The sequence below is a fragment of the Drosophila novamexicana genome, unplaced genomic scaffold (genome assembly GCF_003285875.2).
Source record: "Drosophila novamexicana strain 15010-1031.04,08,12 unplaced genomic scaffold, DnovRS2.1 tig00004554-arrow-pilon, whole genome shotgun sequence".
Lineage (NCBI taxonomy): Eukaryota > Metazoa > Arthropoda > Insecta > Diptera > Drosophilidae > Drosophila > Drosophila novamexicana.
Window position 1 is genome coordinate 3330624 of NW_020825051.1, and position 26695 is coordinate 3357318.

At 42.3% G+C, this 26695-nt stretch overlaps 1 protein-coding gene across 1 annotated transcript; it reads left to right on the forward strand.

Moving 5' to 3' along the window:
- Positions 1 to 1932: 1932 nt before the first annotated feature.
- LOC115769490 (chromatin modification-related protein EAF1-like) lies at positions 1933 to 22533 on the forward strand. The gene is made up of 3 exons (XM_030714308.1): positions 1933 to 2005; positions 17687 to 20978; positions 22452 to 22533. The coding sequence occupies exons 2-3, from the start codon at positions 17755 to 17757 to the stop codon at positions 22531 to 22533; spliced, it is 3306 nt and encodes a 1101-aa protein (XP_030570168.1). The 5' UTR covers positions 1933 to 2005; positions 17687 to 17754.
- Positions 22534 to 26695: the final 4162 nt, after the last annotated feature.

Here is a 26695-nt window from a genome sequence, read left to right on the forward strand (position 1 = left end):
AATATATGATATTGAACGTAGCGTGATAATTGAAAAAAAAAACTTAGGCATACAACTTTTCCAACAAAACCTTAAAAACTTATACTAACTAACGACCCACAACCAATGAAAGAGTATGATTATGTGTGTGTCAAGAACTCAACTTTTAATATTGCTAATCCTAAAAATAAAAACTCACTTTGCATCAGCGACAAAATTTGCTAAAAGTTAAAGAGTAAGTAGCATGTTAACAAAAAGTTAAAATTTACTAACAAAAAAAGAAAGAGTATGTATAAATCGGTTTATGAATAAAGTATATATACACAAATAAGCATACACATAAAGATCTTTGAATGGGCTTACATGTCAAGAAATTACTCACTTAGTTAAAGATAAGCTAGAACTAGAACTCGTAGATAAAAAGTAACCCTGAATGGATTATCTAATAAGCTCAAGCATTTACTTAGTTTTAGTTATTTTGCTGTGCTTCCTTTAAACAATCTTAAGTTTATTTCTGGGCCAAGTTTAAAGCCAATGCAAACAAGTTTTACAACTTCTCTCTCAGTTTTTCCTAGTTTTTCATAGGAAGTGACGCAGTGCATTTTCCATTTTCCCTGCCATTCTAGCCTATTCTTTTTCGCAGCACTTTCACATCATGTTGTGTTCCTCTGCCGCCTGCGACGTCGATCTTCCTGTCTGACAACTTGGACGACACAAATTGGGCAAATAAAACGCTCACTTTTGGCCAATTTTCACACAGGTGGGCAGCACTGGCCGATGGGCACACACACACACACACACACACACACACACAGAAAGCAATTTCATTGAACATCTTCGAGCGTTTTACTTTACTTTCTAATGAGCGCAGCATTTCTCGTTTTGTGCTGATCGAACCCCTTGGGCGATAGAAAACAAAAACAAAACCAGCTCCATGTAAGTTGTTAAATCTGCGGCCATAACGTGTTTCGCATTCTTTATTTGCTTTTTTATTGACACAAGTTGTTGTTTTTTTTTTGCCGAAAATGGGCACAGTTAGCAACATTTACCGTTGCCTGGTGAGCAGCCCTGCGCAACGCATGAAAGAACTTCACGCAAAAGCTCTTGCCAAGCTGCATGCTAATTGGCTGCTGGGTAAGCTGCGCAAAGGGAACACCCTGTGATGCGCAGCTGTTGCTGCACGCAGTCGCTGCGCCTGTCCCTGCAGCGCGGCGCAGTTCGCCTGAAAGTTCGTGCGAGGCGCCAGAACTTCACGCAAAAGCTCTTGCCAAGCTGCATTGGCTGCTGGGTAAGCCGCGCAAAGGGAACACCCTGTGATGCGCAGTTTTTTCTGCGCGCGTTACTTAATGCACGCAGTCGCTGCGCCTGACCCTGCAGCGCAGCGCAGTTCGCCTGAAAGCTCTTGCGTGGCACCAGACTTATTAACTGCAGTCCAAGCTCTTAAATGACGCTCTCCAGTCCATTTCTTTGTGTTGTCGCTTCGTGCGCTCTGACCTCCTCGGCGTTAAAGCTTCAGCTGCAAGCTTCGTGTCGCTGGCGTCGGCAGCGTGCGCGCTGCTTTAACTTTAGGTCTCGCTCACTTTTCAGTCTTGTTGTGCCCGCGGACGCGATCGTAAGAAAGCAATAAACCAGCAAACGGGTCGCAATTGTGTTCGGATTCCGATTCGGATTCGGTGTCGGTTTCGGTGTCCGTTTGTTATCGAAGCCAATTGGCATTGTGCAACCGCGTTGTGATTGATCGATTGTGCGGCGCTGGCAATTAAAACAAAAGTAAAAGTGTGCGCCACAAAATGTGGCAAGTGCCACAGCAACAGCAACAGCAACAGCTGCTCAGCCGGCAACGGGAAAGTGCAAAGCAAAGCGTTTGCTTTAAATAATGCGCGCTCGATTTGTATATGAAAAGAAGTCGCATAATTAGATCAGTTTATGTAACAGATCCGACACAAAGAGTTTCTTATGACCAAATAGAGTGTTTTTTTTTTGTTATTGTTGAAATCAAAAACGGAGTTACGAAACGCTTCAAAATGTAAGTGCATTGATAAGACAAAGCTTATCAAAATAAGAAAATGTTTCTTTATTGGGAAATTTGTTTGTTAATGGTTTGGTAATGACATTAGCCAGGGCTAGGGCTACAAATATATAAAAGACATGGATAGGTTTATACATAACTGTTTTGTTTATTTTAAACGTGGGTGCTTTTTTTATATAAACATAATAATTTTAACAAAGGAAATGCTGTTCCGCTTGTTTTTAACAATACTCCAATTTAAACGAGCGCCTTCTTTTTATACCCTGAACCCAATAAAAATGGGTATAAGGGTATATTGTGTTTGTGCGAAAGCCAAATGTATGTAACAGGCAGAAGGAAGCATCTCCGACCCCATAAAGAATATATATTCTTGATCAGCACCAATAGCCGAGTCGATCTAGCCATGTCCGTCTGTCCGTCTGTCTGTCTGTCCGTCCGTCCGTCCGAAGATGCAGATGCTCCTAGTTCCCACGCAGATCGAGTTTGTTTCCGATAATCGATTACTTGCTCCGTTTCCAAGCAATCGATAAAAATATCCTATCGATATCCTGTTTTGGTAAATAATAAGGGCTAGAGTCAGCAAACTTGACATATAGCTTCTAAAATAGAATATATATATGCATTTGATGTTGGAATAAGAGGCTTCAGGGTATCCCCTAGTCGGGAGCTACCGACTAGAACCTTTTACTTGTTTTTTATTGCATTATGCCGATAAAAGTGCGCTATGGCTGCTCTTATCGGTCGTCCGTTTTCTCAGAAATACATATATATATATATATATATATATTGATGTGTGTGTGTGTGTGCGTATGTGTGTGCCTCCGCTGGTATCACATGTCAATGGAAACTCTCTGATTCATGCAAATTGTATTTGTTTTTCAGATTTGCTCTACGTTTATCTGAGCCACTTATTACGCACTGTTATTTGAGTAATCCATGAGATACACACACACACACACACACACACACACACACACACACACACACACACACACAGGCACACAGAGGCACACATTTGTAGAAACAACAACAAATTGATTTGTTTGTTTATTCTGGCTTTTTACGCCCTTCTTTGGCAATTTACTTGATTTTAGAAAGCTGCTAAACACAAATAAAGGTTGGCAACGCGTTTCGACGAAAGTTTTGAGGCTCGTCTACCCGCAATAGATCAGCTCAGATGATCAGTTAAGCTGATCAGTCGGCCAGTTGCGGAAATCTTGCCACTTTTTATCGAGGTGTTTTCACATACATATTTGTAATACTCTCCCCACACCCTTTGGACGCTTCTCAGAAGCACTTGCTCGTTGTTTATTGTCTTAAGTTATTTAAAAGTTCACTTGTGATAGTTACAGTTGCATATTTGATTACACTGTGCAACAACAGTTCGAGTAAAGGGGGGACCTTAAACTAAATTATATAAACATTACCTATAAAAACATTTAAGTATGTGGCTATTACTCGAATTCATGAAAATCGCATAGAAAGGCGACTAAAAAGGATGAACAGAAAGAGACAGAGAGAGAGAGAGAGAGAGAGAGAGAGAAATACAGAGGCAGCGAAAGTAAATACTTAAAAATATTTAAGTCTGTAGGTATGACTGTCTTTTATGAAAATCGCATAGAAAGGTGACCATGAAAAAATGGAGAGAGAGGGAGTGGGAAGGAGGAATTGAGTAAGAGATCAAGTAAGAGGCAGAAAAGAAGTATAAGCACAATGAGTCAAAGGTATTGAGAGTCAAAACAACTTTCTTAAAAGGTCGACTTTCTGACCGATTTTTATGCATGAAAAATGCGTTCATACAGGTTTTTATGTCAGACTGAGAGGAGGAGAGAGAAAAAGGAAAATGGAATAAAATGAGAGTGAGACTTCAAAAAATGTAAGAAATATATATTATAGAAGAGAGCTGGAAACAAGAGTGTATAGAGCATAAAATAATCATAATTGATGCCATGAGAATCGCATAGAAAAGCGACGCGCGAATTTGCGTGCGAACACTTTAGTTTTGTCAAGCTTGTAGCACAGTGTTGTTTGTGCACAATTGTGTGCACACAACAATTTCTTCCTGTCTCATTTAAAACAAGCTAAGCATTATGGCAAATATGTGCAAGAGAGACAAGAGTCGAGTCGAGTGCCTTAACTGGCGGCCAGTTCATGTGTCTGGTAATGTCAATGTAATTCTGTAATAAACACATTCGCCAGCTATGAAAAATTAACCATAATAATATAGTTATGCAGACAATTATATAGTACACACAAATTGACAACATCTGCCGAGAGAGTTGAGCTGAAAATAAAACACTTTCCATTTCCAGCAGGCGATGAAAGCCAATGGGAATGGGAACAGCTCGTGTGCACACAGCTTCTTCTACATATTATTATTAGCTTTTTTATTATTTAGCTCATGATTTGCATAACAAATTGTAAGCAGATATGCCAGTATTATTTGGCCACAACGTGGGTGGGTCTGGGCCCAAAGTATTCGGATAATTGTTCGTAACAATAACAATTCATAGTTTTTCTTTATCGTATCTCATAGATGCACATAATTTGTAGGTGGGCGTGCTGACTCAACGTTCAGTTTAAGATCAAATTGGGCTTATGCTAACGATACACTGGAGAAAATGAGGTGCTCAAAATTGTATAAGATATGAAAGTTAGAGGGCGCTAGTCGGATCTGCCCGATTAGGGTATATCAAATTAAGGATACTACTCTAGCAGCTACAGGCTACATTTGGAGAGGGAAATCCTTAAAACCTTCGAGATTTGCTCAAAAAACAGAATTTCGATATCGAATTTTATCGATTGCTTGAAAACGGGACAAGTTATCGATTGTCAGAAACAAACTCGTACTGAGCTGGCTCTAAGAGACGCTAAGTTTAAGAGTCTCTAGTCTCAGGTCTCTAGCTCTTATAGGTTCTGAGATCGACGGGTTTATGCATACGGATAGACGGACTGAGGGTGGACGGACGGGCGGACAGGGCTAAATGACCAGGAATATATATACCTTATAGGGTTGGAGATGATTCCTTCTCCCTGTTACATACACAACCTATGTAGCCCTTTGCAATAGATTGAGATTTTAACAAGACATAATTAATTTCAAGAATTTTATGCAAGCCACATAAACAATACAATTGTAATTTAACAATAAATTAAAATCAAGTCAAAGCACGTACGCGCATGCGAAAGTTAAGATTAAAGACAATACAAAATTTATTACATATTCCATGTAGAACAGCGACAAGTTGAAGAAGAATTCAGTTTCAGTTTAGATTCGTTGAATTGAGTTAAGATTAAAGACAAGATGATATGTAAGAAATATAGGGTCTATAAGAATGCGAATCATTTCGCTTTACTTAAGTTTTCTGTTTGAAAATGTCAGATTCGTTGCATTTTCTGAGTTAAGATTAAAGACAGGATGATATGTAAGAAATGTGGTCTATAGGAATGCGAAACATTCCGCTTTACTTGAGTTTTTTCTCTTATTTCCTGTAAATGCCAGAATATGTAAATTTTATTACTTAAGATTAAAGAGGGAGAGAGAGGGAGAGAGAGAGAGAGAGAGTGAGAGAGAGAGAGAGAGAGAGAGAGTTGCTCTCCAAATTGGGCCTATATAAGTTCCGCTTTAGCTGAGTTTCTGTTTTTTCCCCCAGTAATTGTAAATTACGGAATTTATGAGGTTCTTTTCCTGAGTGTAGATCCCAACCCAAACTGACCCGGTTTTTTCTCGCTCGGCTTTAGTTTGCTTTTTTTGTATGCTGCTTTGAGGGGCATTCCTGTGGCTCTGACTCACGCGGCACATGCCGAAGAAAGCGTCAAGTGGACCACGCTGGACCCAAGAGCCGACGCTTCCAAACCCGTTCGATTACAGTGCCGCACAAAAGTCTGTCGCCACGCACGTGGCGGCCGTTCGGCGCGCTCTTCACAATTTTGGATGCCTGGCAAATTGTGGCTGGCAATGCATTTGTTGCGCCAGCCAATGAACTTTGGCTGCGAATGTTTTAAACATTTCACATCAGCAGTTTTTTAGCCTCCCCCCCCCCCACACTCCCCTCCCCTGTGTATATACTTATGTGTTTAGCTGGAAAAACACGTAATTGCCGCGAGTTTTAACTAGTTTCTGACAACGCAAGTGCTTCGCTGATCAGTGATCGCTGATCAGTGATCAGTGATCGCTGATCGATAATCATTTAGCTGTCAACGTTAATGATCATCACCTGTTTTTATTCTTTTTCACAGTCCCCAATTTATGTTCGAATTTTGTGAAATTCCGCATCGAATTTTTGTTTTGTTTTTTGTTGTTTTTTTTATTGTTTTTGTGCTCATTGTTATGCATTTGGCATTTGGTTGTTGCAAGTCGTGCGACAATGATTTCACATTGAACATGCTTATGGTATTCTATATAGTTCAATGTTGTACATTTTGGCAGCTCCGCAACGGTGTCAGGCTCGTGGGCGACTCGACTTGAACGTGGCAGCCGCAGACCCAAAATGTGGCCCAGAGAGTTCAATCAAAGATGAGCTCACCTTTTTCTTGTCCTCCAATCGAGCAGAGTGTGTGTTTAGAGAGGGTATTGTTTAGTTGAAACTATTCACTATTCGGCTCAAATGCGAAATTGCACTTGTTATTCATATTCATATTGAACCGAACCTTGAACCACATAAAAACTCACAAACCTAAGCTCGAACTAAAATAAATGCTATCTTCAGCACGCCGAAGTTTGAATATCCTTGGCCTAATGCTTTGTGGCTTGTATTTGATAACAGAAAACATCGTTATAGTATCTCAGTTTTCGTCCGATGTTATAGTATTCCGATCTTGATCTGACTCAACAAATATCAAGTTTGATTGAGATTAACTTGAATAACAAAAGAATTGTTAATCCTATGATAGCTCTATGATATAGTGATTCGATCTGTGTGAGAACTTTGGATCTATGTCGATGTCTTTAAGCTCGAGACATAATATATGTAGATGCATTTGGACTATTGGCTATTGATACTGATCAAGAATAAATACGCCTTATGAGTTTGAAGATCTCTTCTAGACACATTTCATTAGAAAATTCGCAACTATTCACAAGCCTGCGAGGCTTATGTGTTCGAGAGTCGAACCGCCAAGCGAGAGGTGTCTGGTTCAAATCCAGCTGTTAGCCTTTAATACACTGCACACGATCGAAGGATCGAACCTGCGTCCAGAATAGAAATGTTTCAAACTAGATTCTATATTCTGTAGAAACCCAAAGACTTCACATGAGAAGACACCGTATAGGGTATCTGCTGGTCAGGCTGACTCAGCTGCCTATTTTTCCCCAGTTGCTTACTCAGCTATTAAATTCCCTGTGACGTCTGATTTAAACCTTTTTGCTTTTGTCTTTGTTTTTGTTTCCCTCGTTAAGTTAGCCCCACGCGCTCGTTAGCTGATATTTGGCATTTGCCGACTTTCCTCTCGATTTACCTGTTGCGATATGGTTTGGCCAGAGTTAACTGATTAATCACGAATCATCGAGCGACGACCGCGTGAAGTACGTGGCACGGTCTTGCTGCGCATTCGACGCGAATCACGTTCAAATTAGACCCCCTCTCCGGGAGAGTGGGGAAAGGGGGGAGGTTTGGCAAGGTCGGAGAGAACGGAGAACTGAGCTAGAAGTGAAAATTTGCCATATCGAATTTGAGCTATCAGATTTCATATTTCCACTTGCATTTCCATCCACATTTCAATTTCCATTTCCATTTCCATATCATGCGACATTTGGAAAGTCGTTTCGCATTTGTTTCGGCTCTCAAATCTCAAAGTCTCTGACATCAGCCGCCAAATGAGCTCTGCCATAAACTAACTAGACCAAAGAAGTTGGCGCCAAACGCACCGAATCGCAAATACCCTGCACTAAGATCTATCAAAATGTATAAAGTAAAGAAAATTTGTGGGAAATGTAACAAATAGACAAATATGTTATAGCAAGTTAGCGTGCTGTAGTAGAGAGTGCCCGACTAGTAGATACTCTGTTTCATTTTAGAGTCGGATTGTGAGCTTAGGTATTTCAGAGGTGAAAGATATCCAAGCTATGTATAACATGAGATAAACAACAGAAATCATTTGATATAACTAGCTCTTACAAGCGCCGAGATGTGTTCAATGTGATCGGCATTGTTTTAAAATCGATACTTATCGATTTTAAGAAAATGTGGCAGATATCTTATAAACTTGTAATTACCCTGATCAATATTGGAGTGGGATTTGGGTTTGGGTGAAAGATACTCTCTTATAAGCTCCGGAATATGTTGAAAGCCTTATTTACAAATCGATATTTATCGATTTCAAGAAAACGTGCCTGATATCTAGTAGACTAGTAGATACCTTAAATAATGTTGGAGTGGGATCTGGGAATAGGTATTCCAGAAGTGAAAATTACCCTCTTATGGGTACCGGTATATTTTAAAAATATTCTTTAGCTATCGATATTTATCGATTCAAGAAAATGGGGCATATATCTTGTAGACTAGTAGATACCCTAATACATTTTGAAGTCGGATTTGAGGTTAGAAAGATACACTCTTATAAGCTACGAAATATGTTTAAAAATAGCTCTTAAAAAATCGATATTTATCGATTTTAAGAAAATGGGGCTGATATCCAACAAAAACTTTCTGTGCATTGGGTACAAGCTTATTTATTGCTCATTTAAAGTGTCGAGTCGCATAGAGAGATACGTAATGCGATATACCCTATAGGAATAGGGTATAGAGAGGCCCACTTTAACAGAGGATGGAAGGAAAGCTGCTTATTTCTAGCCAGGGTACGCGTGTTCGTAGCATTTCGTCAGTCGAATATTGTGTCGATAATTACAGTGTTTTTCTCTCTCTTAATGTGCGCGTGGAGCAACTGCTGCGAGTGGGCAACGGGGCGTGGCACAGTTGGCGCACAAATGTGGAGCGCCCACCTGATGCAAATTACACGTGAGCCGCAACAAGGGGCGGGGCTGATGCTGGGGCAACAAGTGTGGGGCAAATGTAATGCTACTGTCGTTTTTAACGTCTTTGCTGCCGCTTGCCACATTGCTGTTGGCTCATAAATAGACGTTGTGGCAGATGAAACTGTGTCCCCTACCCGCCCCTCTAGCCCCTTCTCCACTCCACCTGTTGCATTGGGCCGCAAGTTGCAGCCGCTGACAGGCCCATGTTTGGCTTGTTGTTGCCGCCTTTATTTTTTGCGCTGCATTTTGAATTGAATGAAAATGAAAACCAGGTTTGCGGGTCGCCGCAGTTTGGGGCTTGCGAAATGTTCGCACAGCTCTTTGGCATTGTCTTGGTTTTTTTTTGAATGGACACAGTTTGATGCGCGGCATTGTTGATAAGCGGCTGTTAAATGCATTCCAATATTTTGGCCACCATAATAACTTAACAGCGCTGCATGGTCACCCTAAACAGCGCGCTTGAAATGCGTCTCGCTCGCACACACACGCACACAACGAAACACACAGCAAAAGCAGTAAAATGTTAAATTGCTTTTGCGCTTTCTTGTGTTTTTGTTTTTGTGTGCCGTTTGCTTTGTGCTGTTGTTCGTTGAACTTGGCAAGAACTTGCGACTCGAACGGGTATTGAATTTTTGTTGTTGTGTTATTTGTTTTTATCGGGTCTTCAGCGCGCGCATGTAATAGTGTGTGTGTGTGTGCATTTTTTTGGTGCTTGGCTTTCGTCACAAACGAAAAGCAAAACCAAAAGCAAAGCCAAAACTTGTTTCCGTGCGCGTTCTAATGGGATTTACGCCAATTGTGCAGACACATTCCACAGGCCTGAGATGAGGTGTGCAAGTGAGAAGGCAACAGGCCTTAAATCAATTAGAGTGGCCAGCGTCTTAATTAAAAATTTGTTTAGCTAATTAAAACGCCGCTGCCCACAAGCCAAATGGCAATGAACGCTGCTGCCACAAAGAACAGGCGCTGTTTAAGTGACTTCCACTTGCAACTTGCATCCGCCAGAGCGCGCAGCTTCACCCAAGTCGCCAGCCGCTTTTGTGGGTCGTTGACGGCGGCGGCGGCGGCGGCGGCGGTGGCGGTGGCGTTGCATGCATCGCATACTTGTGGAGAAATGCAGCGCAGCCAGCAGCCAGCAGCCAGCAGAGCAGCATAAGAATCAGAACAAAATGCAGCCAATGCACAGGAATGCGAAACGGCGCGACGCAAGCGCAGCCATCGATGCTGTCGCAGCGCAGCTGGCAGCGACGTCGCTGCTTACGTCGCAGCTCGTACAGCGACCACCGCAGCTCAGCCATTCAGTTGCCTCGCAGTCGTTCGATGGGACGGTCGCTTGTGTCTCGCTCTCTCGTTGTACGTGTGTGTGTTCGCTGTCATGAGCTGCGCGCGCGCATAAGCTCTTCACTTGTGTTTATGTCGTCTCTTGTGATTGGTAAAAAAATAGATATGATGTGCATTAATCAAAGTAATCAAAATTTGGCACACGCATGTAGCCTGTGTATGCGTGTGTGTGTGTAAGGTGAAACGAAAGTGGCTGGCAAAAGTGAAACGCCCACAAAATCAAATTAAGCCAAGAATCTAGCCAAACCACTTGGCCAAAGCCCACATATAAAAATAGTTACAACAACAACAACAACAACAGCAGCAGCAGCAGCTTCTGCACAAAAATTTCACCAAGAACAGGCTGTGTGTGTGTGTGGGGCCTGCCAAGCCTGCCAATTCGAGCGCCTGCAAAGTGTTATTTTTTTTTTGCATGTTCTCTTTTTCTACCGTGCTGCGGATTATATATGTATGACATCTGCTGCTGCTTCTTCTTCTGCTCATACAGCTGTGGCCTGACTTAATGGTAATTAAATGCAATGCGGCTTTTGCTTTTTGGTTTTGCTCTTTTTGTTTTTGTTCTTTAACTGTAAACTGCTTAGCTTTGACGTTTTTTCTTTTTGTTGTTGTTCTTTTTTGTTGTCTGTTTGGCCTCAGAACTGACCTCTGCGCCTGGCCTATGGCTAATGCTGGCCATGTTGTGCCTACAGCTGAGATGGCTCATCTTACGGTTAAGCGGCGCAGCTACCGTTAATTGTGCTCATGTGAAGAGCAGAGAGAAAAAAACAAAACAAAAAAAGGAAGAACAGCTAACTTCGGCATGCCGAAGTTTGAATACCCTTGCGAAGGCGTTTTTATACAAAATTATTTACGAGCGATGGCTTCTTAAAGAACTATTTGATTTAGTGATGATATATATACGTATATATATTGGATAAGATCTTGTAAATATTTTGGGATCCTTATGAAGCTTATAATTACCTAACTTACTTGACATATTTAAAAATCAAATTTGTCTAGCGCAAATCTTAAATATGTTGTAAATATATATATTTGACGTACTTAGATTTGTCTTCTTCTATGCGTCACACAGTTCGTCACAAAATGAAAATAGCCTCGGATGTAGGGTATTGCAACACAACAAGAAGCAACAATAACTTTAGTTTGCCAATGCTGCACGCTAATTACACGCCTCTGTGCTTTATGCGGTCTCCCAGACTACCTTCAGCGCCTACTTGGCAACAACCTCCCCATCCCCCCCAACCCTGATCCACACACCTGAGGTTGTTTTTTTTTTTGCGGTTCTTTGCAGTCTGTGAGAGTTGCCACAAAGCTTGGAATGCAGTTAATATGCATACAAGTGCATTAGCTTCATTGTATATACATATATATATAGATATAGACATGCCTCTGGGTCTAAGTCAGCAGCAAAAATTGATTTGCGGCCAAAACTTTGACAGCAGATAAGCTGCATTGCTATTGGCCCAGAGTCAAACTGTTAATATTATACAAAATCTGACTAATTAGTTAATATAGTGCACCATATGTGTGGCCCAAACAAACCCAAAGTGACTAATGCTCAGCGGCCTTTATCAGTTAAAAGGTAAATATATACATATATATATATTTGTGGGTGTATTTGTATAGAAGTTATAATAATTTTGAAATGCGGTTCTGTGCAAGAAGTTATTTATGCTTATCTTATGCGCACGAGCTTTAATCAACCCCCAATTCCCTTGTGCCACATTGCGTACTCATCGAACTCTGAATTCCAAAAAGCTGCAGTTACGAAACTTGGTAGGTAGAGTCATTTTATAGAGGTATTCAAATATACACAAATATGTATGTGGCACATATAATAAGGCAGATGTTTAGCGAACTTGGACACTAGAAGATCTAGAGTTGGGAAATTTGGTATATAACTGTAAAAGGGCTAATGAGTATTAGTATCAACAATGTCATTAGTCAGATATTAGGCTATTTGCCATTTGTATTGGGCTGCAAGTTGAGTTTATTTAAAAACACTTGCCCGCAAAAGAAAAGGTAACTGGTTCGAACCAAAGCTCTAGCCCTAGGCTTGATTGATTGAGCTGTTTATATGATCACCGATTGTTGTATAACTGGAATATGGTTAATGAGTAATATCTATTAATTTTGAGATTTAAATGAAATTTTATTAAATATTTTAGTACTATGTTGAATATAGACACAAGCTGCTGTCTCATTGATCTCGTAGACTACAAAAGCTGGAGAGGGGAAATTTAGTATATAACTTATAGAATATTATATTCCATTCAATATTGTTCCGTATATAGTAGATGTGCTTTAATTTAGTTAATTGATTTTGCCTTAAGCTAGGCGAAATGGCAAACATAAGTTGGATGAATGACGACTGAAAACGGACACGAATAACGCAAACACAAAGCAGGCACTTCAATAATTCGCACAAAGGGAGCCACAGACAGACAGACAGATGGACTGACAGACTGACTGACTGACAGACAGACGGATGGACAGATGGACAGACCGAATGGGCATATGTCATGCAAATAGAAACAAACCCTCAAGTATGGGCACTATGAAAACTATCGACCCAAGACTTCCCCTCTCAATATATGTATATATATATTTTTGTTATTTGTTTACGCTTGTTTAATGTGTTGCAAAGCATACGCCGTGTTGACCAGCCCCAACGTGTGGCATTGACTTAGTTAGGGTTGAATTTCTGCCGTTTCTAGGGGTTGGTTGAGGCGCCTTTCATGCGGCTCGGGTGGTTGCATGCAATGGATTTGTTGCCCAGGCAACCGCCATAACAAAAAACCAAATGCAAGCTCAAAACATAAGACAATAAATACTTTTCAGTCAAAGGTCCTTGTGGTTTGCAGTGGCACGTGTTAAGTGTGATGTAAATGTGTTCATCGGTAATGGAAATCACATAAATATATGTAGAAAATTCGGTTTATTTCAATAAGTAAGTTAAGTTTAATTTACTGCAGAATTAGCCAAAGTAGTGCTGGTTTTTTACAATTTAAACATCCCTTTTTCACCCATTTTCCACCCGTCCAAAAATACTATATAAAGCCTTTAAAATACTTTTTAAAAAAGTTTACGATATCTTAAATGAAAATATTAAATGTCAATCAGGAGATTGTGTTTGATGTATATTGATAACATGCTCTGTTAATGTTAACAATGTTAACAGATTAAGTTTCCAATCAGAGACACGCTCGTTAATGTTAACTCTGTTAACAGCTTTACTTTTCAAAAGGAGACTTGATCTTTTAATGTTATCATTGTTAACAGATTTAGTTTGCAATTAGAAACATGTTCTGTTAAGGTTAACAGCATTACTTTTCAGTTAGATACATGCTCTGTTAATGTTAACTCTGTCAACAAATTCACTTTTCAGTTGAAGACACGCTCTGCTAATTTTAACATTGTTAACAGCTTTATTTTTAAATTAGAGGCCTTTCAATCTGCGGTTATTAATAATCGATTAAAGTTAGTTTCTTAAGCTTAAGCGTTTAGTTTTCCCCTTCCGTAATACACACACAAAAACAAAAGAAAAAATAAAACAAATGGAATTCATTATCAGCCAATTTGGTGGCTCATTAAAAACGCTTCTTAAGATCGTGACGAAATTTTCACTAAATCTTTTCTCGAGACAGTTCATTAGTTTGCCGCCGAAATAGTCAAAGCGACTAAAAACAAAAGGCCGCATAGAAAAAGAAAAGTAAACTTTCACATTTCTAATGGGTTGCCTCTTCTTCTTCTTTCTCTTTAGCTACGCATAAATATCTACATAAATTCTCATTGAATTAATTTCTAGAAATTTCAATGCATTTATCGTTTATCGCTTTGGTGAATAATTCCAATTTATCGCGCCGCGTCTTCCGCATTCATTCGCATTCAGCAGCAGCTTATCGGGCCATTTCTTCTTCTTCTGTCTTAGCCATTGCGTGTCCAATCGACGGTTCTACTCGAACAATGATAACTGTCATTGGCCAGACATTAGGCTAGCTGCAGCTAGCTGTTTGAGTTGGGCTTTTGTTGTAGTTGTGTTTATTAACTTTGTCACTTTCACCTAAACGTGAATTTGTCAATGCAGCTAACTGTAAAAATCTCACTAAAATTATGACCAGTTTTTTTTTTTATATTGCAAACGGATGTCTCAATAAATATAAGCCAACTTGCGTCTGTTTATGGGCCCAGCTGGCAGTGCATCTTTTCGAAAGGCATTTCCATGCAACTGACAAATGCAAATGCATTGCTATGAAATAAATTAGCCCAAAGTTAGAGGAGTCGACCAGCAGATACCCTGTAGGCCGTTAAAATATGACAGCATGTAGTCAGATATTACAGTCAGAGATAACAGTTCTATATATTTAAATGCGATGAGAATACGTATATATATTTATGCATGTATGTATATGTGATTCTTGTGGGAAAACTTGCCATATAAATATCAAAATATTGGTATGCAAAAGGAGGCAAGTTTTACCCTAAGAATTAAATATACATACACAAATATATATACTTATATTTTAATTTAGATTATAATAGGCAAAATGATGTAACTTTTGCCCCTTTAAAGTTGCTTCAAAATATAGTTACTGGTTCGAACCTCTAGCTCTAGTTTGAGCTGAATAAACTGTATGGATCACGACTGATTCGGCTCAAGAACCAGTTCTCGAACTAGTTCGGCGCACAGCGAACTTGTTGCCTTGACATTTGCACGTATATGCCATATAATTGATCAATCCAGAAATGTCAGCTCTCCAACTTAACCTCGACGTAAGCATGGCCTACTGTTTGGCTACTCAAATAGTTACAGGGTATTTAAATATATAAAAAAGGTGTCACAGCTGCAGGTGCAGCTCTCCATATGGAGTGAGAGTCGCCTCAGAGATTTGCCAGACTTTTGTTTTCATTCCCATAACTTGATGCATGCGCATTGTTTACATTTTCCATTTTCGTTTATCGCCGCACTTTTAAATATGCAAAGCATTTTGTTGTCGCTTTTGTTGCTTCTGTTTCATTGTGTATTGGCCGGGCCAAAAAGTTGTTAACCTGGCCTTAGTTTTCAGCCGTGTGACATTGGCGTCTCGCGTTCGAAAATGGCATCGACTAACGCTTAAAAATCAATTTAAATGCGACGCGCCTTCAAAGATTTATAAACTAATTCAATTTCAGTTGATTTTGCATGCAAATTCGAATTAATTTTGGTGTCTTTTCTGGCCAATGCAAATTTATAGACACAATTTCATCAGATCTTCGAAATTCCCAGGCGAAGATCTGTGTATGTATTTGTATATGCATATGTATATGTATGTGTGTATGTATATGTATATGTATATGTATATGTATATGTATATGTATATGTATATGTATATGTATATGTATATGTATATGTATATGTATATGTATATGTATATGTATATGTATATGTATATGTATATGTATATGTATGTGTATATGTGCATGTATGTGGACAGGCATGGGAATACACACAGTTAATTTGTCTATGAAATTTTCATAAAATATTTATTTATTTTCGCACTCAATAAACGTGATATTTGATGTCAAATAGGTTTTTCTATAGGCCCAAATGAAGCCGGCAAAATGGAAAATGTGGCTAATAAACGTTTGCGTAATCAACAATTTTAGCTTCTTATTTACATTGCAAGTGTGTACGTATGTGTGTGTGTGTGCCTGTGCCTGGCTCGTATTTAATATTTTGTTTAAATACCATTTGCCATAGCGCAAAATTATTTTGTTATTCGCAACGCGTTCATCGCAAGTGCTGACAAGCAGCTGGCATTGCCACACGAGAAAGGGATGAGAGGGGAGGGGAGCGGCGGCTGAGGGGTCTAACAGAAGCTACGACAACAGCTAACAAAAGCGGCTTAAAAAAAAAACAACTATTTTTACGACAGAGGAAAGAAATTTTGCTTTTTATGTAATCGCTCATTATAATTGGCATTTGTGTGTGACAAAAGCGTGCGCGGGCCGAGCCGCAGAGGCGGAGAGCCGCAGAGGTGGGCGGGGCAGTTACTGGCAACAACGTGTGCGGCAGTTGGGCAAGCATTTTATTACATTTTTTTCTATATATATATATATATTGTTAACTGCGCGCAGAGCTGTCGATAAGATCGAGTTGCCAAAAAAGCATATCACGCATACGCAATGTTGTGCGCGCACAGCGAGTGTGTACGAGTGTGTGTGAGTGTGTGTGCAACTAAAACCAGGTAAATGTGGCATAAGCTAGGCTTTGTTTGGTTCAACCAACGACAATGTAAAGACTTATAATTTATATAGTCTTGGGTTCAACTGTTGCCAAAAATTGCGCATACGCAGCGTTGTTTCATTCGCATTTGCAGGCAAATGACAATAAAAAAACAACTTCTTTACTGCCAATCTTCAAACTGTGGCTTTAAAACTGTATGAAATAAATATTTGTTTCAATTTGCTTGGTCCTTTTTATGCCAACTTTAAAGTTCTTAATTGGAGGAAGATTGGAAAAAGAATGTTTTTAGAGAAAAACCAATATCCGATTCTTTACTTTATAACAAGTAAGAACAGTATATCTGCGGCACGCCGAAGACGAAATACTCTTGCAAACATGCAAGAACATCATGAGAGAAATAATAATATTATTAAAATATTAGCATAATATTAAATGTGTTTTTTTATCAAGAAACTTCATACGTTTTTTTTAATAAACGTCTAGCTAATAATTAAATCTTAAATTGATTAATTTATTTACAAATTATGTGTTTAATTAGAGCTTAATTAATCATCATTTGTGAGCAGTAAAAAGGAAATCCAAAAAAAAATGATTCAATGATTCAATTAAAGCTTAATTAATCATTATTTGTAAAAAAAAAGATTATGTTTTGTTTAAATATATAATTAAATATATATAGAAATATAAAAATATTTCTCAAACGCATTTAACAACAATAATATCTTATCTTCTCGTGGCTTATTCATAATAAATTTCTTTTTAATTTTACTCAGCCTTCGATTGTTATTATCTTTTATCAATATTTATAGGCCACTTATTAAAGCGCTTCTGTGTTTAATCCCAACTTGTTTTTTCTTGCGTTGGCTGTTTGAACAGCCAAGTGGCTCACTTCCTGCCGCATCTGTTCCATTTGAGCCTGCCTCGCCGCATTGTGTGCACAAAGCATACCACGTTAATTGCCGCGCAGCCTCCCCCCAACGTCCCCCTTCGAGCCATCTTTATGCTTGAGCCCCACATAATTTGCATACGTGAAGAGTTTGGCCACTCGATTTGGAGATATTTCAACGATTTTCATGCGCTTTCTCCCTGCAGCTGCTGTCTCGCTTTAACTAATGCTCTCTCCCTCTCTCTCTCTCAGGCCTCGAGGCGGCAGCTTCCATGTGAATTGGCCATTGGTCGCCGGCCAAGACAGACATAATCACAGCCATGCAGTTGTCAGCGGACGTCATGGCGACCTCATCTGGTGCGAATCTCGACGCGGCAGCAGCTCGCTGCGATCTCAATGGAAATGCAACAACAACAACAACAACAATAAAGACGTCGTCGACGTCGCCGCGTAAAGAAAAGACAATACTCGGTTGGCTGGTGAAAAGTGCAAGTGCGAACGATAAATCGAACGTTAACGATAACGATAACGATAGACATAACGATAACAACAATCGAGGCAACAACAACAACAGTTGCCACTGTGAAACGCGCGCTTTTCGCGATTTCCGCGGCGTCCAAACGCTGCGTCTGCTCTGGAGCAAGCGCATCAGCAGCGCCAGCGAGGAGGCAGCCGCCGCCCATCAACAGCAACGGGGTCAGGTGCAGGGGCTGGGCACGTTGCGGAAGCTGAACAAGTCGGTTAGCTGTTTGGTGAATGCGTTTAATAACGCGCGCGATTGGCCCAGCCTGACAAACGCGCATGAAACGCGCGCAAAACGCGCCGCTAGCTTGCACAATCTGCAAGAGCCGCCGCCGTTGACGTCACCGCAACTCCAACGTGACAAAGATAATTTCTACAAGTACAAAAACGCCGAACAGGCCAAAATGCAAAATAAGCTGCGACGCGGCAGCGACGCGACTGCAAACGCGAGCGCGACTTTTCCCGCAGTAAAGGCGGGCGGCGCGCCGGGCGAGCGTTTGCAGTGGCCAAAACGTGAGGACATCGTGAGCAAGTGCAAAACGGAGCGCGAGCGCAGTCTATCAGATAATGAGCATGACTGCGAGCGGGAGAGGGAGCGGGAGCGGGAGCAGGTGAATCTTATCAGCGCTGGACGTGAGCAGGCAGCAGCAGCAGCAGCGGGAACGTCGGCGATTCGCATTAGTTTGAGCGCGACGAGCTTCGATGGCGGCAGCTGCGAGTCGCTGCAGACGGTGAATTCCATAAATTCCAATACCACGACGAGCACGGCCGCGACTGTGACGTCACGCGCTGCGGGCACGCGTCGCAAATACAGCTTCAAAACACATGCGGGCAAATCATTCCATCAGCATCACACGCCGCGCCGCATGTCCAGCCACAGCCACAGTCACAGTCACAGCCAGGCCGCAGAGTCAGGCCACGCCTCCGCCTCTGGCTCGGCGTCGGGCGTGGTGCGCCAGCTGACGCAGCAGTTCAATGAGATCATACAGAAGGATGCCCGCCTGCTGGAGCAGGTGAAGCGCAAGAATGGCGTCTGGCTGGCGCGTGGCGCCCATGTCTACAAGATCGTGGAGAAGCCAGCCGTGCAGCAGGTCCAATCGGAGCAGGTGCAATCGGAGCACTCGGAGCAATCGGTGCGCAGTTCCATGGTGCAGCGCAACATCAAGAAGTTCGAGAAGCTGGAGAAGCCAGCGGTGCCGCTCAAGCCGCAGCAGCTGCTGCGCAAGCATCAGGAGCAAATGAACCAAAGGCCCAGCACGCTCAGCCTCAGCAAGCAGATGCGCAGCAAGCGCGCCCGCAGCCAGCAGCAGCAGCGCGAGCAGCGGGAGCAAAAGGAACAGGAGCTGGCGGTGGTGCGCGAGGAGCTGCCCAAGACTCCGGTGGAGCTGCATGCCAGCACGGACGAAGGTGTGCAATCGGATGTGGACGTGGATGATGCTACAAAACCAAAGCACGCTGACTCAGCGCTGACTCAGACGCTGCCCGCCGACGATGAGCTGGATGATGCGGACAGCGCGGCGGCGGCAGAGGAGCGGCAGAAGCAGCGCAAGCACAAATATGCGACGATCTACGAGAAGCTGCGCTTCCTGCCCTTCGCCAAAGGCGGCAAGAAATCCGCAACGCCTTCACCCATCAAAACAACAGCAGCAGCAACATCTGAGCAGAAGGATCCGGAGCAGGAACCGGAGCCGCTGCCGTCGCCCTGCGTGGAGGCGGATGCCAAGATCCTGGCCGCACTCGAGGTGCTCGACCAGAAGCTGAAAATACTCGCGGAGCCGCCGGCCAAAACGGCGGACGGGGAACTGCTGCTGGCGGCCAACGATGACTTCGAGCAGCGCCTGCTGCCCAACAGCTCGTTCATCTACCAGGCGTCCAACAAGCAGATCTCCAACAACCAGCTGCTGCTCAACCAGGCGGTGAACGTGACCCTGGTGAATGCCATTGAGGGCGAGCAGATGATCATGGAGCAGAAACAACTGGCCGCCGAGGAAGGGCAGCAGCAGCAGCTGGAGCAGCAGTCGAGGCGGCAGCTGCAGGCCGAGCCGGAGGAGGAGGAGCCCATGTATGAGCCCATCACGCCCACAATGGAGACCAAGACTGAGCCGCAGGCTTCGAGCCTGTTTAAGTTAACAAGCCAAATGCTTAAGGAGCCGGACGCACTCCAGCTCCCAGTGGAGGACATCTATCAAACTGTGGAGGAGGCAACAGCTGCGCCAGCAACGACAACTCCGGCCACGCCCACAGCCAATGGCAACTGGCTGGAGGGCTACGAGTCCATAGCGGGCTCCACGCGGAACAGCAACAGCGATGACTACGAAGCCTTTGCCACGCCCACAACAACACCAACAACAACAACAACATTGAGCACTGGCACACTGGGCCGCAATACGCGCGATGAGCTGCCGGAGCTGCCCAAGCCGAAGCGCGTGCTGCCCAAGTCGCCCCTAATCATGCGACCCGCGCCCGCCAAGCCCGCACAGCCCAGCCGCTTGGCTGGCAAGCCGTGCGCCGGGCCCGCCTCCACGGACGAGGATGACGAGAACATCTATGACACCATCAAGGGCTGCACGGACGCCATATCTTTGAGCTCCAATTGCTACGAGAGCATCTCCAACTATCGCAAGAGCAAGAACTCAGCTGCAATTGGAGCGGTTGAGGGCGTGGCAGCGGGCGGGGGCGTGGTTGCGGGCGCAACTGCGTCCGGCGTGCAGCTGTCCAGCAGCGGCTCCACGCTGACGCTCGCCTCGGATCATCGCACGAACAGTCTCTATGAATCCTCGCTAGCTGCAGGCGTGCTCTACGGCAGCGCCAGCGTCGGCTGCCGCAGCTCCTTGGCCAGCAGCGGCGCAGGCAGCGCCGGCAGCAGCGGCAGCGGCGGCGTTGGCGGAGGGGCGGGCAAACAGTGCGACAAACGCTCCTCGATAGCCGGCTCCAGCGACAACAGCGATGCCTGGGTGGACATATCCGACGGGGAGGCGACGCCAGCAACGGCGGCTGTCACCAGCGAGGCGCAGTTCGTTGTGTAAGTAAAGGGGTGGTGGGGGGAGGGGGCTGCGATAAGAATTTCTGCGTAGATTGCTGATAAGGTTTGTTTGGATTTGGCTTATCTTATCGGCAACTGCGGCTTGTTGGCAATCGCATTCAATTTGCTGTCGGGCTGCACGCCGAGGGTTGCCCGAAGATTGCGACACGCTTCGCATTTCCAGAAAATATTATAATAAAAATGCATAAATAAATCATGCCAGGAAAGAAAGCGGGTCAAGGCAGCTGGAAGACAACGCAGAACTCGTTAAGCTCTTGACTTTTACGGCGGCTCAGCATATTGTAAATCGAATCAAAGTCGATTAATAGCCAAAGTGAAACGTAAAATCCAAACTAAATGCTCAACAGAATTCAGGCTAAGCTCCAATTGTTGTCAGTGCCGAGAGACCCTGAGCCGAGATCAGCCCGTTGATTGACTAACCTTTGCCCTAGTTGTGCAATTGCAATTCGTTTTTAAAATGCTTTTCCGTTTGCCTTCGTATATAGTCTGGCTGATAAGATACAAATCAATCGAGATTAGGTATATATAGAGAAGCCCATATATAAATTACGGATACAATCGGGCGAGTAAAACATCACAATTCTGAGTCATTTAGCATTCGATTGTCATAAAACCAAATTTAGTTTGAAAAGGAAATACCTTTCCCTGAAACTTTTATGATTAGTTGAATTCTCATTTGGGGTTAACTGATTAAAGGTAAAATATGTCAACTCAGTTGTAAATAGTTCAGCATCTAGAGCGCTTCTTCTTCTGTTCCACCTGGTTCTCCGTAGTGTCTCCTCCAGGGAAGCCCTCTCTTTTTCTCTATCTTGCTTTCTCAACCTCGCTCTTATTGGCCTTCTCTTATATTTAGAATTATCAATATCTGTATACATAAACTGAATTTATGAAAATCGCATAGAAAGGTAGCATTCCTTTTTACTCACTCTCTTTTTTAGCCTCCCATTCGATCCTTCTCACTTCCCTCTCTCTCTATATATATATATATTCAACCCTTTCTTTCCTTCACGCTTTCTGCTTCTCTCTCTTTATTACCATTTCTCTCTATCTCCATCTCTATATATCTCTCTTTTATCTCTCTTCCTCTCTCCCTCTCTCTCTCTCCCATTTTAACAGGGTATTTGCCTATCGAGTTCTCCTGATTTAAGCTCTCTAGCCCACATACACATCTCCCAGTAAATTAACTTCACCATTACAGAATTATGTTCCCATTTGTTCAATTATTTGGAAATTCAAGACAACATTTCTTAATAATTAACAAATTGTCCAGTCATGATAATTTCCAAAGTTTTCTTAACAGTTTCAGTGTTGTAAATGGCACAAAGTTATTCACATTTCGCCCAGTTCTTAGCTGACTAAATGAAATATAATTAAGACATTGCGACAGCAGAGCAAATGCAGCTTGTTGGCAGGCAACACACCCAACCACTCACGCCCCATATTAATTGACAGGTTGACCTACAATTCCATCTGTTATCAGTCGATAAGATTGGCCGCCTGCTTGGGCAACCCACTCGATATTGAGGGTCTCTAATAATAGAGAGCGAACTTCAAGAGAAGCCGAACCCCTTCGACAGACAGTCAGAAGTGAGGCGTCCAGGTCGGAAGACCTGACTTGATCGATGGCTATGAAGTACTAACGATAACTGTATAAACTAATTAAGTATTACGCTAAATATTCGTTTATTGATATTGGTTTTTATTCTGTTTAATTTATAGCGTACGGGAACGCTTCAAGCAGCATCGTGTTCGCAGCCCGGATTGGTCGAAACGCATCAGAGACAAAAGACTGCAACAAAACAAGGCGAAGAGCTGCATCGAGGGTAAGCTAAACAAATATGAATAAAAATAAGACTCATTGGGTTACACAATATCTGGATTAGATAGCGCACAGACAGCTCACAGTGCTGAATATAGATTTTTTCCCAGACTATGTGAGATCTAGACATACATATGCACGTAAATAGACATTGTCTTCTTAGTATACCCCATATCAACTGATTGAGCATTCAATGGGGTATATTGGTTGTGTGCAAATGCATGTAACAGGCAGTAGGAAGGAAGAAGAAAAGAAGCTGAGTCGATCCAGCTAACGGCACCTCCGCGCTCTGTATAGGGTATCTTCGAGTCGTCCACACTCGACTCTTTCATTTCTTGTGCTTCAACTAAATTTGCACAAAGAACATTTTGCTATATTCTTTGTTTATTTAGCTCTTCTTTGTTGCTCTATTTAAAAAGTTATTTACCTTGCCAAACGATTTCCTATATAAAAAAAATGTGCTGCAACCAAAATGAAAGCTTTTACATACAAAGACAGTTGAGCTTTTAAGTCGAGCTTGCAGCGCCTGCTGCGCGCTGGTTTGTGTCCGTGCTAAACTTGCGTACCACATGGAATCCACTTTGCAAACTTGACATTTAAATTGCTTTAATTATATTTATAATTAATGCTGTTTGGCTCCATCAGTGACACTTAATTTTGTTGATAAATGTGCGGTAATGATGCCCAAGTCAAGGTAGTTAAAAGTGTTGCCTTAGGCGCTGCGACCAAATGAAATGAAATGCCAAAAGTAAACAATGCCAAATGAAATGGAAATGAACAAGACACCGACAGCGACAGCGACGACGACGACGACGACGACGGCGACAAAGCTTACTGTTAATTATGCCCAATGCAAATGAGAGTAAACATAATAGCAACAACACTACACAACAACAGCCTGCAAATGAATGCGCACACGCACATACACACACAAGCACACAGATCATGTGAGTAAGCGCTGCGCGCACATTTCTCACACAAGCAGCGAAAATTGGAATTGCAATTGCAATTGGCGCCTGCCGCCTGCGCGCGACTGCAGCGCGCGACAGGTTCCACACAAGGCAACAACAAGTTGTGAGCGCGCGTAAACAATGCCCATAAACTGGACGGACGAGCTTATTGCCTTGTTGTTGCTGTGCAATTTTCATACCACAGCTGCCAGCAGCAACAGCAACTCTGTTGCTGTCTTTCACAGACACACACTCACTCGCAAAGTCACTCGCTCATCGGCCGAGTCTCTCTCTCTCCCAGCAGCTGCACAGTCTCTGCGCGTCAGTTCATACGTTCGGTTCGTCTCGCGGACGCTGCCTGTCGTAAAGTCGCCCAGCCGCAAGTTGAATTTATGTGTGTTAAATGTGAACAAACCTTAGCCAATATTTAACAATATTTTCATTAATATTGTTTGTTGCTTTTGATATGGTTATGCGTGCGCGCGCAACTAAGTGAAAAGTGAAAAGAAAAGCGCATAAAAAAAATGCATGCGGTGCATGCAAAATTAGCAGACGACCACACCGTCAGACGCCAGCGTCGACTGCGCAGCGGGCGTCGCAGCTAGTTTTGAATTATTGCACGCTGCTGTTGTTGTTGTTGTTGTTGTGGTTGTTGTTTTGTACTTTTATGCAAAGGCAGCGAGACGTCACGAACTAAAACCGAAATTGAACACAGCCCACCCGTTCGACCCCCCACCCGCTTGCCCTACGCCCGCAATGAGCGTCAACCTAAAGCTTCATGTTTCACCGTTATTGTTGTTGTTGTTGCTGTTGCTGCTTTGAGAGATGACGAAATTGTTAAGCGAAAACCAGTCTAGAAACACTATAAAGCGCACAACCTTGAAGAAGTTAAGAGCTGTTAAAAAAAAACACACACACACACAACGATGAACAGCTTAAGGAACTCGCAAACTATAAGCAATGCAATGACTGAGCGAAATACAAATAAAAAGAAATAGTAAATAGTAAAAAGTGGAATAGGCAAATGCAAACGCGTGCGAAATTGCAAAATCAAACGTAATCGTGTGCAATAATTATGTGTGTGCATCCAAAAGAGGAGCACATGAAAAAAATGTTCAAATATAAATGAAAATATCATCACATAAAGAGCTTTTGCAAAATGGCCGACGCAAAAAGTTCACTGAACGCTGGCAGCGCAGCGACGCAGCCAATTGGAAGTCAAATGCAACAGGCCCAAAACTGTTAAATGCATAAAACAACAATTTCAATTGTTAAGTGCGTAATTGGGTGAAAAGCCCGACCTCGCAATGTTAACTGTTAATTCTCAGCTCAACTTTTACCCAGGGCACGTTCGCTTTTTACCAGCACGCGAGGTTTTAAAACAAAAACAAAAAAAAGCGAAAGTGTCATGAAAAACTACACACAACCTTAAAGTACACACAATTGCACGCATTGGCGGAAAAGCCCGCAATGGAAATTGACGATTTTTCTTGTCTGAAAAGCTGGCACATACGTGAGAGCCGCAGATTAAGCCAAACGGTTTCTATCTGCGACTTTGATAACCGGCAGACAATGACATCGTTTGGCAATTAATAAGTTTAACCTCAATGCGTCAATCCATCAATCAATCACCCCCCGCCCCCCTTATCACTCCACACTGCACTGCCAGCACCCGGAACGGGGTTCAGCTGCATTTCGATTCGGCATTGGAATTGAAAATAATTAAAACTGTTTATAGCGCAGAGAGAGGGAGAGAGAGAGAGAGAGAGAGCGCGATAAAGTGCGAGATAAAGCGGCAAATGAACGCTTGTTGTGCACTTTGCCAAGGCTAAGAAATTGTATTCTTGTAATAAACAATTGTCTCGGATTCGCAATATTTGCAACGCACACACACACACACATGTGCACATAATTGTATCTGTAACTCGTCTAGACTCTAGACGCATGTGGCCCACACGCAAAAGCCAAAGAGTTGGCCAAAAAGGCCCAACAAAAGAGCCAAAAGCTACAGGCAACATTTCCGCATCACGCAATACACTGTGCAAAATAACACATAAGTTTGTTAACTGAAGCAAACAACAAACCGGAAAATCGAAAAAGTTACCTTATTGAAATGCGAATTTGTTCGGGAAAGTTTTGATATTAAGTACCCGACTGTTGAATAATTTACAAAATTAATTCCAGTTTTACGTGCACTTTACACAATTTTAGAAACATAAAAAAAAGCCTTGCCAAATTGGCCTTTAATGTTATGGCGATTTATTATGATTTGTGGTTAACTTTTTGGTTTTATTTGTAAGCCAAAAACAAAAAAAAAACAAAAAAATTGCGTCAAGTCAAAAAGCTTTAATTGTTATTTCAATTTTGTCGGTTTTCTTTATTTCATAATCTCCGCGTTCTCTTCTTTTCCCAGAGTGCCCAGCTCCACTTTTATACAAAAATACAGCTTATTCAACTTATGTTTTACAACACTAGAAGTTGTGGCTGTTGGCTTTTGAAAGTTGACATTAATTAACACTGTTTACAATATGTTAACGGTAAAAGTTAAATAGAATTTGACTGCAAGAGTTGTTAATCTTAAATTCGTATATCCTAAACAATTTTCGAGCTGTGCAGCTGCAAGATATTCCAGTTCTTAACTCAATTCTTGCTACTTCTTTTCGCACACTGTTTAAATGAGCAATCGAGTTAACCGCAAGATACATATATTTAATGTACAGCATTTCACAAAACCTTGCTGATTTTTTCGTTTTTTTTTTATAAAATTGGCTTGTGGCACATTCTGAAAGCGGGCAACAAGCTAAACAAGTTGCGTCCCACGCGCAACAAGTGTCGCTTTGGTCAGTCAACAAAAATATCGTGTTTCATTATGCTCCATACACATGTTCGTTCCCTCTCCCTCCCACTCTCACTCGCTCTCTATACAC

Bases quoted from the DNA above. Each gene is read 5' to 3' on its own strand.
- LOC115769490 (XM_030714308.1), top strand. From the start codon at position 17,755: ATGCAGTTGTCAGCGGACGTCATGGCGACCTCATCTGGTGCGAATCTC. The intron at 20,979-22,451 runs GTAAGTAAAGGG...ATTAATTGACAG, and splicing joins AGCGAGGCGCAGTTCGTTGT to GTTGACCTACAATTCCATCT.